The 16994-nt window shown below is 27.2% G+C and overlaps 1 protein-coding gene across 1 annotated transcript in view; it reads right to left on the bottom strand.

Moving 5' to 3' along the window:
* The window catches only part of LOC111032558 (rho GTPase-activating protein 7), a 109680-nt gene that overhangs the window by 76913 nt on the left and 15773 nt on the right, over nucleotides 1-16994 (bottom strand). Inside the window, exons 2-3 of the mRNA XM_022312936.1 lie at nucleotides 15061-15200; nucleotides 2606-2696 (exon numbers count right to left, since the gene is read on the bottom strand). Coding sequence (XP_022168628.1) covers nucleotides 2606-2677 — 72 coding nt within the window. The 5' untranslated portion in view covers nucleotides 2678-2696; nucleotides 15061-15200. The remainder of the gene's footprint in view (nucleotides 1-2605; nucleotides 2697-15060; nucleotides 15201-16994) is intronic.

Below are 16994 nucleotides of genomic sequence, written 5' to 3'. Positions count from 1 at the left end.
GTGCCATCTAGCGATCCCAATTGTTTTTATACTAAACCCGGTTTGTAAATACTTAATAAGTACAAAGATTTTGAACACAGACTTAGGTACAAGTATACCTAAATGTATTTTGTATTTGTCTTACGATTTCACTTTGAACACATTAAATATTTTTTCCCAACAACATTTTTAGTCCAAAATCAAAACATATTAAATTATGTAAAACCTCTGACAAATAATTTGTTGTTCCAAAATAAATGTTTTCATATGTTCACAAAGCAAATGAAAAAACAAAAATTCTATGCACAAGCTAAAATTCATTAGTGCAAAGAAAATACATTGAAATTGTCTATACGACGATTTTTGTTATGTACTTAACGAAGTGACGGCTTAACTATACAGTTATTCAAATTTAAAATAGAACAATACGTCAATATGTATTTTGTGGTGTATTCAATTATGTTTCGAGTACTAATAATAACATAATAATATATTATTAACAAAATAAATGCATTTTAAAGATGGTTTATAAAACGATTCTCACTAACGTCATGCGGCTAAACCACATGTCAATATGTTTAAACTAATGGCTAATGGGATTGGATGTTTTTTTACAGCATATATTAAGTAATAACATTAATCTGCTCGAGACAGATAGGTACCTATATTATATACATATTTTTTTGTATACCTGTATATTTTTCACGAGACGATTTTAATAAAATATGCCCGAGTAAATAACGAAAAAAAGTTGTACTCGGAGTTTGTATGAACAAGATATCTCACGAATACATTGTTTTAGTCCGGAATACATTATTTTATTATTTTAAAATGGTTTTCATCGACACACGACGATGGTTTTACACGTTTTACACGTTTTATATATTATTAATATTAAAACACTACTCATATGAAAAAAATAATAAACACACTAATAAAACATACCAACATAGACCAAACGAAGATTTTTCAATGACCGAAATATTTAAATTATTCATTAGTATAATAAAGGAAGTATTGTGTCACTCGTACAATTTTACAGTAATCTATTATTTATGAGGACAATATATCAATTTACTTATATAATAAATGATTATATAGCAAAACATGTTTACATTTTAGAACATAAAGTCATTGGTGTTTGATTATTCTGAAACTAATTAATAATAATAATACAATACTTCAATACACAATACCATTTAAATGCTACGCCTTGAGCTTACACAGTTGGCCACCACACTAACATGCGTTTATATTTAATTGCAATATTTAATTTTTTTATTATTACAAGGGGATTCAAGTAAAATAATAATAAATACTACGAAATGTAAATTTCTTATTTAATTTTATTCTCAATCAATTATTGTTAACTTTTTCTATTTAGAAAAAAATGTTTAAGTTATATATTGGTTCAAAAGTATATGGAATTTTGGAAAAACTTTTTACAGAAATATTAATTTTAAAAATTTAAATTAAATTAAAATCGAGTTAATGTAAAAATGGCTGTACTTAAAATAAATAATAAATTCTTATATCCAAAATAAATACACAATTATATTACAATCCGTGAGTAATATATAGACGTCCTACATGTGACTTTTTGAGTTTTGTAAAATGAAAAAAACAAATATGTAAATAATCACGGATCTCAAATTGGTTCGTAAGACAAATACGAAATTCCTCCTTCCATCATTGCTCCATCCAAAATACAGTTTTTAAAAGGTTCAATATCAAACACTGGCAATCACTTACATAAATTATTTAAAATACACGCAATTCTACATTATTAAACGTTAGTCACAAGTATAAATATATTATAATATTACACCTATATTTATAAAATATACCCAGCTACGTGTAATTTGAATATAATTACCATTTTTACATATTCACGATTATTCTAATTGTCTGTATCTTATGTGTCATTATTCATTACATATATAACAACTGATATTAAAAATAATATGTATTTGTATTTCAAGGTTATCTTTGAAAAGGAAAGGTGTAGGTATCCCGAAAAACTGCACGTATAATAATATGATGGCACTCCATATTTGTTACTAGGTATATTTTAAAAGAGCTAACGTTTAACTTTAACGCGAAAAACAAAATTGTAAGTCTGAACATAACGACATATAAAATTATGACTACAATAAAGTAATCTTTCATTCTTGTGTTACAGTTCGTCGTTAAAAAAAGTACTAACGAGTAACACGCACACATATATAGTATATACGATATGTGTTCCCGCACAATGTTTGTAGTTTTGGTCGTAGTGGGAACTGCAGTGGAAGTCCCACTATACTTATGTACTGCAGTGATCACTCCACTACACAAAAAAAAACCAATACAAACATCGGGAAACACATGGTATAATGATAATAATATCACATAAGTGACACATTAGCATTTAGTGGTATGATGGGAATGACTTATGTAACACGTGGAACAATTATTGTCAAATTTAACAAATATTAATGGTTTTAACTCAAAGTAGGTAATTTACACATGTCATATATGTCATAAATTATGAATGTTGTATACTTAATAAAACAAAAATAATTTATGTAAAGATGTACCTACCAAAATTTGAAAAAATAAAAAGGTTTCATTAAATAAAACTTACAGCCACTTTTTCTAAATAGTTTTCCATTTCCTGGTACGGATCAAATCGTTTGGTTGACTCGTCGGAAGCCATCGAACCAAAGTCTGCCGTCCTGTAATAATACACACAATACAATTAGAAAAAAGTTATAATGATTTTTCAACACTTAATAAAAACAATTTAATTTAATTTAAAATTAAACATAATTTCAAGTCGAACACATCAAAGTTTTTTTGTATTTTACATTCAGTAAAAACTTTAACGACATCTGATGTTAAATAATAGCTAATTAAACACGATTGTATGTTTAGTCAATGCTATTAGCAAATACTGATAATGGTGATACAGCGAGTATAGATTTCGTAAGGCTTTGTACAGAATTAAAGGTTTCATAAATCAAATAAAAATTTGCAATAATAAATATGATGTTACTTGTGTACCTAAAAGTCTAATGATATTTTCAAAATTAAACTAAACAGCTATAGGTACATTTTTTATAAGAGTGTATAAGACAGTTATTGCATTATTAAAGAAAAAATGAAATTAGTTTATAAATAACAATGTTTTATTGTCTTATAGGTACGTACGTCATCTAATCTAATATTACTATTTTAGTGATGCAAATATTGGATTAAATTAGTTGAATAACTACATCGTATATCTTATTATGATTTCACACCGATTTAATCGTATTCGTGACTTTTCAATTTTTCCTAAAATCGTAAAAATGAAATCCAAAAAACAATTAACTTTCTACATAGCACTTATTCGTCGTCGTCATCTACAAACATAATACGAGTATTATACATGTCAACTGTTTCAAACATAATGGTTACTTGACAGTAAATCTGTATGCTGGTATGGTCTGTAGTTTTTTTTTAAAATTGTTTGATGAGAAAATATTAACATCAAAAATGGTATGAATAATAACTCTTCTACAACTAAATAATTATAATAACTGTGTTTTTTTAGTTGTATCCTATGAATAATTAATATAATGACGTAAGCCTAAAAAACATTAGAACTGTCTACCGCAGTGTATACGTATTACAATAGAATATAGTATTATAATAATACCAAGCATTGTGATGCATAGCAATATAATAGAATAATGCATACAGAGGTAAGAACCAAGAATATAGTTTCGATGAACGCCGTCGTTCTAATTTAGTTATTTGACGTTTATGCAGAATAATTAGTCACATATGAGTCAAATCGAAAAACTCGCAAAAACTATCAAATACCGCAATGATAAAGTTTTTTTTTAAACAGTTTTTCGTGATACTTTTATAAACCCGAAATAATTCTGACACATATTTCTGCATGGGTGTATCATGTACAGCCGTATTATAGGTACTATATCATAATAATAATATGGTTTATTATAAATACAACAGTGTTGTCATCAGACCATTTAATAAACACCACATAAGGACAAAACGTACTTCTATAGTTTTTATTTAGCTCATCGCATTTATTTGGGTTATGGGTGGATATTATAATAGACATTGATATTTTTTTTATTCTCATGCAATGCAATTGTATACTGCAGCTATTAAAGTTGTTACAAGCTCGTGACATTTGAATAATAAACGATATATTAATAATGTCTATGTTTTCTGATGGCACGCAATAACAAAGCATTGTCATTAAGCCAAAATATTTCATGAAGGTATTTTGATCATAAATAATATGTTTCGCAAACATATTTTAAATCGTGACGATCGAGTCGATCAGTTATAATTGAGTCTATGTTATAATACTATGTACCTTTATTGGCTACATTATTGCATGTGAAAAATCGAAAACTAAAATCGTCATCTCGAAGCAATTGTTAATTGGCGTAATTGAATATTATATCCTTAAATTGTTTGTAGACGACCGAGTACGCATTACAGCGAAAACAAAATCACTTTTAGATTGTATATTTTTTATCACCTCTTAAAAGTCACAACCGTCAGTTTCCTATGACTACTTACCTATATACTTTATTATCTATATTCAATAGAAGCCACAGCCAGGGAAGATCCAGATATATTTTAGGTGATTATTTAAGCAGTAAACACTAAACACTCATTATTTTGAAAATTATTATCGTTTTTGAAAATCTTTGTTTACATAGTTTTAAGTCATTAAGAAAAGCAATTTTGAAATAAAATTAAATCGTTTCCTATATGTACGGTTATAATTTTTACGGTTTTTGAATAATAGAAATATTTTTATTTTCGTATTTTGTAGAATATTTCCTCGATAAGTTTGATGGATAAAAATCAAATTTTTAACGAGTACCTAGTTAATTAGTTGTTACTTATAAGTATTTTAGTTTAGACGACTGAGTAGAAGGCCAACATTTTGTGAGGTAGGTACTTACCTACATCTATTCCACTCCATGTATCATTTAAACTTTAAATACTTATAGTTTAACGAGTAGATAATTAGATAATTAATTAATACTAGTTGGAAATTCGATTTGTAAAAATGAAACTTCTCAGGAAAATATTCTACCTTGGAATATGAAATTAAAAAATGTACTTTGTCATTCAAAAGAGTGAAAACTTGAAAAAATTATAACGATAAGAATAGTAAAAAATGAAATTTATTTTAATACACTTTGTTGTACAATTATGAGGGTTTAAAGACACCTGATAAAATCTAAAAATATTGTAAATTAACATAAAAGAGAAGAAAAGAATACATCATTAGTGAAATGAATGCAGTTCATAACAATTTAGATTTAACTTTGGATATTTGTTGATTAAAACGCAATTTATGTCGGAGAACGTTTTATAATATGAGTGATTTTTTATATTCATCATAATATTGCGGGTAAGACATTATACAGTTATTATGACGAAGTCAACGAATTTTTTTTATGTTTCAAAACTACACTTATCTAATAAAGACTAACCCAACCTTAATCTATATTAAAACGAGGAGATATTTCATAAGACGCGTAAAACTAAAAGTATGCTAAAAATTTTAACAAACGATTTGTATTCAAAACACAACACGTTAATATTTATGCATATTATTTATTACACATCTCTATGCAAATTTGAAATGTGGATATGAATGCAATCGTTGGGTGAATTAGACAGAAATACCTAACTGTTTTTTTATATTTGTTTCAATACTGTTAATACATATATAATGTCCATGATGAAAAAAAATAAAGAGATGAAATGCACAATAACAACAAAAAAATTAATACACTTCGATAATTGAATATAAAGTTTAATAAAATATGAAATTTCCATAAAATTATTTAAAATTGAAAAAAGGCAATTAATATGTTAAAAAAACTGCTAATGATGGTAATCGAGTAATAAATCCAATTATCTGTTCTAAAACAATACTTTCAATTGAATCATAATAAAATACAGCCATAGCACATATAAATAGATGACATTTTATAATAGTGTTGGACTTTAATCGAGTTTAGACGTTATAATATGTACGTCCGCATCACGAAAAAAATGTCTACACAATTATTATTCCTTTTAAAATATCATTAAAAACGATATTTTAACGTTTATTTCACTTTTATACATGTATAAGGCTTTGGTGTTCTATGTGCATATATTTTACATAATATATAATGGCTTGACAATATTCCAATTCATATAGAGCGTTTATAAAAAGGCGTGAAAACGAAACAGTTTTTTTTACTCCCGGTTCTCATATATTGTAATCTTTTGCCAGGTGTTCTATTAGAAGGTTACAATAATAGACGCACGCGTTCAGGACTGCTCTTTCAACGTATAATTAAACTGTTATTTTTCATCCTCATAGCATTGTCTAGATAATATGAGATTTGAACGCTGCCGAAAAATATGATAGTAAAAATATGAAACCATTTTTTCTTTATTATTATTTATCATTATTATTATTATTTACATTACAATGAAGACGAGAGAAAAACATTCATATTTTTTTGTTCCGAATGCCCCGTGGATAAATCTTCGCTGTGCAAGGCGCGGAAATACTTTTCATTGTCGTCCGTTTATTCGGTTGTCGAATTACCGGCATACATTAACCGGATTCATGAGAACCAGCTAAATTGAATAATAACACGACGTACCTACCGCTATATATATATATATATATACAATAATATTGAAAATCGAACAATAAAGAAACAATTTTCTTCACTGTTCATTCTATTACATAATATATTATCATCTATGATGATACTTTTTGCACCGTAACTATTATTTAATACTCAAAATATGATAATCAAAATCAACCAATTTTGTATTAATATTACGTATCAAATATTTTTTTAATTACTATTGTAGTTCTTGGTATTACATTTATTTTATATGTTATCGGAAAGTAATATTTTTGACTAAAACTATAAATACATTTTTTTTTTACTGGCATTTATAATAATATTATGTTTGAATAGATTTAACATTGTGCGCTAATGATTTTTTATACAATTATAACTTATAAGCTGTACCATTTCAGAGCCGATAATTTTATAATAACTGTTGTTGTTTTTGAGTTCAATAAATCTGTTAGTTTAGGTAGACAAAACGGTATTATATACAACAGTTGTAGACAGTAAAAAAAAAATCGTGCAAAAATATCATTCCTGAATACAAATACATATTAAATAGGTTTACTAATTCATTATAATTGTTTTTTATAGTAACATAATATTGCCAGGAAAAAATATTTCCTATTTAGTTATTGTTCAATAAGTCATAATTTTTACAAGGTAAATAGAGATCTTGTAGAATTTATTTTTGCCGATCTTATATACAATACTCATTGTTGCTAAATTTAGAAAAATGTCAAGCTTCTATACCGGAACTGGCAAAAAAAAAAAAAGAAATCAAGTAGACAGAAATGTGACAGAAACGGCTACATTGGAATACGCCTCTCTAGTTATCTCCAGTCTGTCACCAGTACCAGCAGTACCTATTATAACTAAAATGATTTAAAGACTAACAGATTTTATTTCATTATTCAAATATATACATAGTATAAACATGCATGCGAGTACCAGTACAGACGCTTTAAGTATATTAAAATAATATTGGTTAAAACGTAATGATAACAATTATGTGTTTTGTATAATAATAATAACAAACTGACAACGAGTCAAGCGATAATAATTTAAGTATAGAGTGTAAAACCGATTTCTACTCCAAATCCGACGAGATGATTTAATTTCTTTTAATGCGTTCGCTGGCTCTCGGTCATCACCATGATGTCGAGAGGCGTTTGAAAAAAAAATGATATAAAAAACAAACCCTCGACAGACAACGTAGGTGTATCTGTATATATATATAACCATAAAGGTATGTGAGTCTTCACATGGGACGGAGGCATGTTTTCAGCCGACGGTAATAATTATTCCATTACGTGTTTACAAGGGTAATTATACATAATATGGGCTACACGCCGGTAGTGCAACACTACAGCCAACGGTAGAAGCAGATGAGCTCCGTTGACCCAAAATCTTTTTCGTCTATCCGCTGCCACGGCCCGAGGCGATCTACACACACTGCAGGTACAAATGGTACAATACATTACACGTGGTTCCCCTTGTTTATTCAAACAGACACCCAATTTTTTAAGAAAACCGGCATCTATATAATATTATATTTTCGTAAGAAACGGCCCAAGTTCAAGGACTCGGAATCTCAAGTGCGCATCAATTTTGAACCGTGACATGGATATAGTTGTTCACAGATTTCGATTAAGTTATTTGTCTCTGAATAATATTTATGAAAATACTAGTTCAATATATACTTCAATGAATATTATTCATAACTCATAAGCTTGACACCTGTTTAATATAATATGTAAATATGTTTCGTATCGGTAGCAGAGCCGAACTTAAGGGTCTCAAGGCCTCAAGGCAGCTTTTAAGGAAAGGCCCTTTTAAATATATATTAATAAAAACTGTTTTTAATTTGTATATATTCAACATACTAATAGATAAAACAAATGTTATAACAATATTGCTCGCACCGAAATAAAAATTTTTAGTGTTTACGGTTATACATTTATTTACGGGTTTCGGCTATAAATATAATCGAATAGAAAGAAACAATCACTGATAAACACCACGAAATGTATTTATTTATGTTTATATACGGTTCCATAAAACTAAAACACAATATAATAATATTAATTTCTTAATTACTTCCTCTCAATAATATTCTATATTATACACGAACTATTTTCCGTGTTAATCAATTTATGTATGTGATACCTTTTTTTTGTGTGTGTTTCCCTGAGGGCCCCAGGAAGACAAGGGCCCCTAGGCGGCTGCTTAGTTGGCCTAGGCGGAAGTTCGGCCCTGATCGGTAGTGGTTGGTACTTAGGCAGGGCGGGGGTCTAAGTCTAACCAAATATAAAACTAGCCACCCCCCAAGGCCCAAACTCATACTCACACCTTTACAGTACTTATTATGGATATGGAAACATTGAAAATTGTTTATAAAATAATAAAATAGATTGATTAATGATCCAGTTAGAGTTGTTTTATGGAACGTTAATGATTTTAATTTAAACGTCCATGTTAAGACCTTGAATTATTTTTTATATATTTAAATTATTTTTTTTCAGACGAAAATGTAAGTAAACATTTTGAACTCTCAATTCAAATATAAATACAATATGGTTAGTGGTTTTACAATTTTATCTACATCGTGTGTCGTACTCGTACAGTTTACATGCTATTTAATACCATGAATCACGGCTGTAGTGTAAGTTGTACCTACACTATTTCTATTATTAAAATAATATATTCAAGTTATCATAAAAAGAAAGCTTGTAAAAAAATAGATCCAGGGTCCAGCCTCTACAAATAACTTTAACATGTTCCAATTACATAAGTACAGATCTAACCGTTGATAATTTTGTTTGTTTTAGTCGAAAATATACAGCTACAGAAAAATTACATGTCATGTATTTTGTATTAATATTGTACATTTTAATCAATACAAATCGTCACATCCAAAGTACGATTTGTAAGCTGTTCTGTTGCTCACAACATTTAGGCATATCGTAAATTATGTTTTTTTCCGAAACACTGAAATTTGAATTTAAAAAAATATAAATCAATGGTATAATTTAAATAATGATGGACCTACACCAACGATAAAAGCGTTAAAACTATTTCTCACAAATTTAAAAAGGGGTTTATTACCTTGTTCAATTGTATACCCACAAACACAAGCAAACGGAAATGTAAAATGTTCAAAATTCACATATTACATAAAAAATATTATATACTATACTTATTGTAGAATTTTTCTTCGGTATCATGGATGACATGTGGATGATCGGTATTACATCATACATTCCTACCTTTATAAATATACCTTTACATTTATGTGAGTACTTTATTTGCCTCTATATTATGTTAATAACAACTCAACATAACAATGGACGTCCAAAAGCATGCCCAATAAACGACCCCCCGATGCATCATTTCTTTAATCCTTCTATATTATTGTCGGATTTACAATTCATTTGTTACATGAAATGGAATCCATGACTATTAATAACAGAACGAAAGAATGCATAAGGTACATAATATGACGGCCACATATAATACATATATGAAAGACAAGAAAAATTTGAATAACTTTAGGGTTCCCTATTTATATACATTTATATATATATACATTTACTTCACACCAAGTGAATCTGTAGTTTAACAACAGAATAGGTGAATATAATATCGTTATGTGAAACATGGAATGGGTTACAATAATAATGGGACGACATGATCTTTGCTCCTTGAAACGCATATGTAAAACGCGCTTAAATTCAAAACGTTCCAGTGACTTCACTCGTTGGCTAGTAATCATCAACAAATTTTGCAATATTGCAATATTCCAAGTAGATAAAACAACCTTGTGAATTTTTGTAGTCTCTGGTAGTCATGAATGTATTACTTGTTAAAAACGTACAAATAACTATTCTTATACATACATTGTTTTATTATAAATATTATATTCAAGGAATAGCTAATCTATGTGTTGGTACTGCCTGTATACTATTATGGTTTCACGCACATCGTTGAATCTAATAACCTATGTTACTAAATTTTGTTTGGGAAAAAAATAATTTTTAAACTTAGTTAAATCAAATTAATTATTATTTCATAAATAATTTAAGACTACTTTTATAATTATTATAATCCCTACCTACTAAACGCATATACTTTCTTAAAGAACTGCTATTTACTCAAAACCAGTTCAATATGAGAGTATTCAACTGAAAAATCATATACCTGTAGCTCATTGCGTTTAACATTCGACTAATGTTTTTCGAAGAAAATGAATTTGAAAATAATCTGGCTTATTGGTGTGTACGAAACCAATCATAATTTATGTTCTCTGAATATCAATCGGAAGATTAATAAATCCGACTCAGTAATAATATTGTAAAAAAGACAAACGATTTATCAAATCAAAGATAACCAATAGGCATACAAATATACGATGTATACAATAAAGATAATATACGTGTAGTTTTCGAGTGTAGTATTTGTGAGAATATACCGTCCAAAACACGTGGGAAACAATATTTTTCATTATATCTAACCTAAGTTAACCTTTCGGAAAGGTCTTCTATGAATATAATATCGTCGTGGCTATCACATTATCGGAAAACATTTTAAATAATAATAAATTATAAAATGGAATATAATATTATTATTATGTATATTATACTGTATACTATTAAATAACCACTAATAACTTTAGGGACAACTATACATCGGCAATACGGATTTGATGTATACAAACAAATCTTGCGAACTTATTCATTGCAAACAATTCATGAAAACCCAAAGAGCCAAGAGTACGAAATATTTAAATGTATACGAACTACCAAGTAAAGATAGTATAATAATACGATTTGAAAACAAATGACGTTATAATAATAATAATAAAAACGTGTCACGTAGTGAGCATAATTTTTTATTATTTACCAGATGTGGGGGCGATTTTTTTAACGAAATACGTCATATTAATAGTTAATACACGGGAGAAAACCAAACCAACACATGCACTAAGTATAACATGGGATGGATTCAATCGGAACAGAGGTGCATAGATCGAATATCGTAGTAGGTACACACAAAGTTATTACGAATCCAAAAATTGAAGAAATTCTATTACATTTAAGATAAACACTGCACGCAGTAGTAGAAAGCGGTCTTGATTGCATATCGACAAACAACAAATTGTACAACAATAATAATTATTATACTAATGACTTACACGACTATATAATATTCTAAATCGCTTGCATGCACGTAGCCGCTCGCGCGTTTGATATAAATACCAGTTCGAAGTGCACAACAAAATATAATAATTGATAAAATGTTACGAACGAAATTCTAGTCATTTTTTGAATGTAACGCTTAATCATAAATACATATATAACTGCTTTCAAAAATATGTACATGTACACCATGTACTTACGTGATATAGAACATCATAAAAGCAACAAGTATATTATATGTATAGGTATAATCTTCTTGAATATGCCTATACATACACATTTTGAAAATTAAATGTTAAATATTGTATGAATCTCCACAGCATGATTCTATCGTGGAAGGTTTATAGTTTTTAATTTTTAATTTATGTAAAACGATAATGGAAATCAGACAGCTGTATGGCAGCAGGGAAATTGATGGATGGATGAATGCGGTGAAATAAAACAAAAGGGATTTTTTTTTATGTCAACTCGATGTATAGGTAAATACATACGCCTTGAAGCAAAATTACTGGCCGTACAAAAGTGCAGCTGCATGTACCTACATAGTATGTAATAATCATTAATGTAATTTAGACAGATCACGATATAAATATTAAATAATAATTGTATTATTTTAGCCTAACCTATATCTTCTTCGATGTTGTATAGACCTCACTCACTATTGAGCCTCCGAGGCAAATGTCGGTGGGTATATACACAGGTAGTCCACATACCTTATAAAATCTACCATTATTGTGTTGAACATACATTCAATGCCCAGGAAAGTTAGTAAAATTATTGTTTAGTACTTTGTATATAATATGTAATAACAATATAGAACACCAATCAAACATTCAGAACAAAATTACGTTTATTGACTATAATTTATTGTATATACGTGCTACATCAGGATTAAAGTGTGCGTTTTCAAATGTCGTAGCACATAAACATAGGTAGGTTATCTAATCTCAGTAGAATTTACGTTGTAGATTCAATAGTTTTTAAGTTTTTTTCATTACAAGATGGTGTACGAAAAACGTCCTGACACACTAGTGTAGAATAAGTTTATTTTAAAACAAATTAAAATACGGTAAATAAAAACCGCGTTTAGTGTAGTTACTGTGAAACTAAATGTTTATATCAAGGCAAGACACATTTTTGTTTGTTACAAAACACGTATGCTTAAATTCAAAATGTGATGTTTTGATGTTTATCATGATACGTTGTACATTAATAACTATTATATCCCTTAATACAGATTAACTATGAAAATAGTTAATGACTTCTTACTCCTGGTATTTTTTACTCACTAAACTTACTATAAATCAGAATTATACCATTGATGATTATAATTTATAATATGTTCAAAGAGTTTTTGAAGTTTTACATAAATTAAATAGTTTATAATAATATAATATGTAACTATATTATCAAACAAATACATTTTCATTATAACAGTTTAAATGTGTACCAATGGATTATCTTAAACATTTTATAATGGAGTATTTAGTATAGTTACAAAAATAGAACAAAATAAATAATTTGATACCCATTACAATTGTATAAAGAAGATCTTTAAACTAAATAGCGAGGATAATGATCATTTTTATGAGGTATTATGGTGGTATTTTAAAAATACATTACCTTTTAGTTATATAACATTTATCTAGGTTTTAAAAATCACTAACCCATTCCCTATAAATATAATCCAGCTAGGATTGGTAACATATTACTATAATATTATGCTATTCGACATTAGATTTTAATTACTGTTGAGTTTGCTATAGGTATAAGATAAGTAAGATTTTTTCAACGTTCAGTCAAAAATAAGACAAGGTTATAGAAGTTACCAGTTCTAATCTAACAAAATGAGTAAATAATATCTTAAGATAAAGCATTTAAAAAATATTTGATGTTAAATATTATAATTTATAATATATGAATATAATATACCTCTAATAATTAAATTGTCTATATGATTCAAAAAATAAATTAAACGGTGTTATTTTCTATGAAATATCGATACATTTTATAAGTAAGTGACATATATTTTATAATATAATATCTTAAAAGATTTACGCAAACAATTAAAAACTATACAACATTTTTATTTAATTGTAAAAAAGAATTGCTTAAAAAATTACTGATAGGTTTCAGCTGGCTTAAAGCTTGTTAAAGAAGTATCAATATCTATGCCTAATCTACTATTTAGTCTTCGTGTTATAATAGTTTAATGTTCAATTTATACTATCACTATGTAAGAAAAACTTTGGGCATAAAAAAACCACTTGGACTATAAATACGAAGTGTTCGGCTTAAATAAACATTGTACATTATAGTATAATGTTAATAAATTAAGTTTTAATAGACATTTTTTTATAATAAAGTAGTACTTTTAGTATAGAGATAATACACAATGTCTCTGTAAATGAGCTCATTTAGGTTTAAATTATAATAATAATAATTCTAAGCGTCGTGTTTTTATCTTTAATCAGCAAGAAATGAAATATGTCAGACAAAACATGGACATTTAAAATATGTTTTGAAGAAAAAAAGATTAAATGAATTACACCGAAAATGCATGTTGAAAATTGACATAATTTATTCAAATGTATGAATAATGTTTGAAAATATTAAACTATAAGCTATGGCATGTCAAAACTCTAAATTACTTCGTTTACAGATTATTTGTAATTCATTTTTAAGGTTTTCTACACTTTAAAACCGGATATAACCTCGTGATCTGAATCATTGATAAACTATGAAATTTTCTATTACAATATTATTATGAATAATGTAAATTATTTATTGTTTTGCCGAATGTTTATTACAAAACGAAGAAAAAAGAAAGGAAACAAGACGAATGAGCGAGAAAAAATGAAGTAGGTACCTACCAAAATATCCGAAAACAAAGCATTGCATGAAATAATAAATTATTAGATATTTTCTGTACCTATGTTTAATACTGTACTTATCATTGGGATAGGTATTGATTTATTAAAATAATGAATAGATTCATCATTGGTTTATTTCCCGCACACAATATAGTAAATTATTTAATAATACACTCCAATATGGATATAATATGTTTCATTAAATAGAATTCATCAAATATTTTATAGGTACCAACCAAATACCTTGTAATATAAGTGAAGTAATTAATTTTAATGAGCTACTTATACAAGGGTAAAATAGGAAGAAAATGAAATAAAATTTTAAAAAATGTATTCAACACTTACCAAAATATTCACGATAATAAATCACTGTATAATTATTTTATGCTTTTCGTTCTGAACTCTTCGATTTATCACTCGAATGCAATTGATTTTGCAAGGCTGTCGAACGTGACAACATTCCGATAACGTCAATGATATTCGTACTAAAAAAAATACATACATATACATTTGTATTAATTATTATGAAAAAGGTAGATACTATTGCTTACAACTTAATATTTACAAATGTAATTATGTCGATTTCAAGTATTTACATTCTTTTATATAGAATACTTATAATACTAATCAAATAATTATTTAGGCGACAATTATTTTAACACACACATTTTTGAGGTACTGTATGCTATGATTAGGTATATGAAAATATTAATTTATTTTCCCTTATGTTAATCAATAATAATTTATGTTTACACTATAAACAACAGTCAACAGCTATACTTATACAAATCTTAAGAAACATACAAAAAATGATTTGGTGTTATATTATAGTAATTAACCTACAGGTAGCCCATTCATTAAAATATTTAGTTCAAATTATTTTAACCTTCATTAAATCAAGTACTAAGTAGGTATCACCTACTAATTCATTGGTGGATTTTTGTCATCTTTTTAACGAGATTATTTGTTTATCATTCCCTATCGTTTTAACAACCTGCAATAATCCACTTGTTGTTTCAATATTAACACAGTAGTAACATAAATTATTTTAATATCTATAACCATTAACCAATTTCAGTTTTGGTGAGGATGAATCCATCTTTATGTAATTACAAAGTTTTAGTAAAGATTACAAAAATATAAAAATCGACAAAAAAATATATACATATATAGGTATTTTAAATGTTTTTGTACAAACGAAAAGTATTTTTATTAGGTAATTATTTGTTTCCTATTACAACATTTTAATTATTTAAACTATTTTTTTCATTTTTTGAGGAAACATTATTTTGTTATGCTTATTAATTATACGAATTTTATAATTACAAAATATATAACGTAACTGTACGTTTTGTAAATAATATACCCTTTTTTTGATTGATATTAATTTGACTACTGTAGTAGGTTATATAATATAATAAATGTCTATAGTAGTAATACTATTGCTATTACTTTTTTTTTAATTTCAAGCCAATTAAAAACAACCATAGCTAATATTAAAGTATAAAAGTCATACGTAATCCTACAAATATAAAAATACACCACTGTAGATATCCCTATTAGCTATTTCTTGTGAATTCTTAATTGCCATGTATTATATTATTAAGGACGTGGCTCAAAATAAAGCAAAATTTAATAATCTACTCATCATATTGAAAACTAGTATTATTATTTGTATAAAAATTAACGTATGTCTTCACACTTGAGTAGGTAAAGCGGTTACTTAAACTATATTACTTATATGTTTGAAAACATGGTCAGGTGACTCAATTATAATTATACTCAATTTAATATTAAATTACACGAAATTATTAAAAATTATTAATTTAGACTATGATAAGTGATAGAGAGCTGAACACAGCAAAACAATTTTCGATTAAATTCGATTCAATGTTGCTTATAAGTTGTGAGATAAAACTTTTTATTGATACCCCGTGGTTGAATAATGTAACAGTAACACTGCAGTATAATTGTTTCCGGCGGTACATTAACTGTTGGAGTACAAATTAATACTTAGATTAGAATACATACAATATCAGGTACGACCAGGCAATATAATCTATAATAAATCATATACGAATAGTTAAATTATCGCAGCATCCGTGCGGTGGTTTGTTCCTCGTCTGACAGAGATAATCTTTTTACACTCCGACCAAGGATGGTAGTTTATAAAAGTGAATAATTTTTTTATAATTGATTTTTTTTTCAATTAACACGCTTACCAATAGGTACATAGAACTATTAACAAAGTAAACATGATTTTGTACATATGTTTAATG

The sequence above is a fragment of the Myzus persicae genome, unplaced genomic scaffold (genome assembly GCF_001856785.1).
Source record: "Myzus persicae strain clone G006 unplaced genomic scaffold, MPER_G0061.0, whole genome shotgun sequence".
Classification (NCBI taxonomy): domain Eukaryota; kingdom Metazoa; phylum Arthropoda; class Insecta; order Hemiptera; family Aphididae; genus Myzus; species Myzus persicae.
Note: the sequence above shows the minus strand (reverse complement) of the source record. Positions and strands in the feature narration are given on the sequence as shown.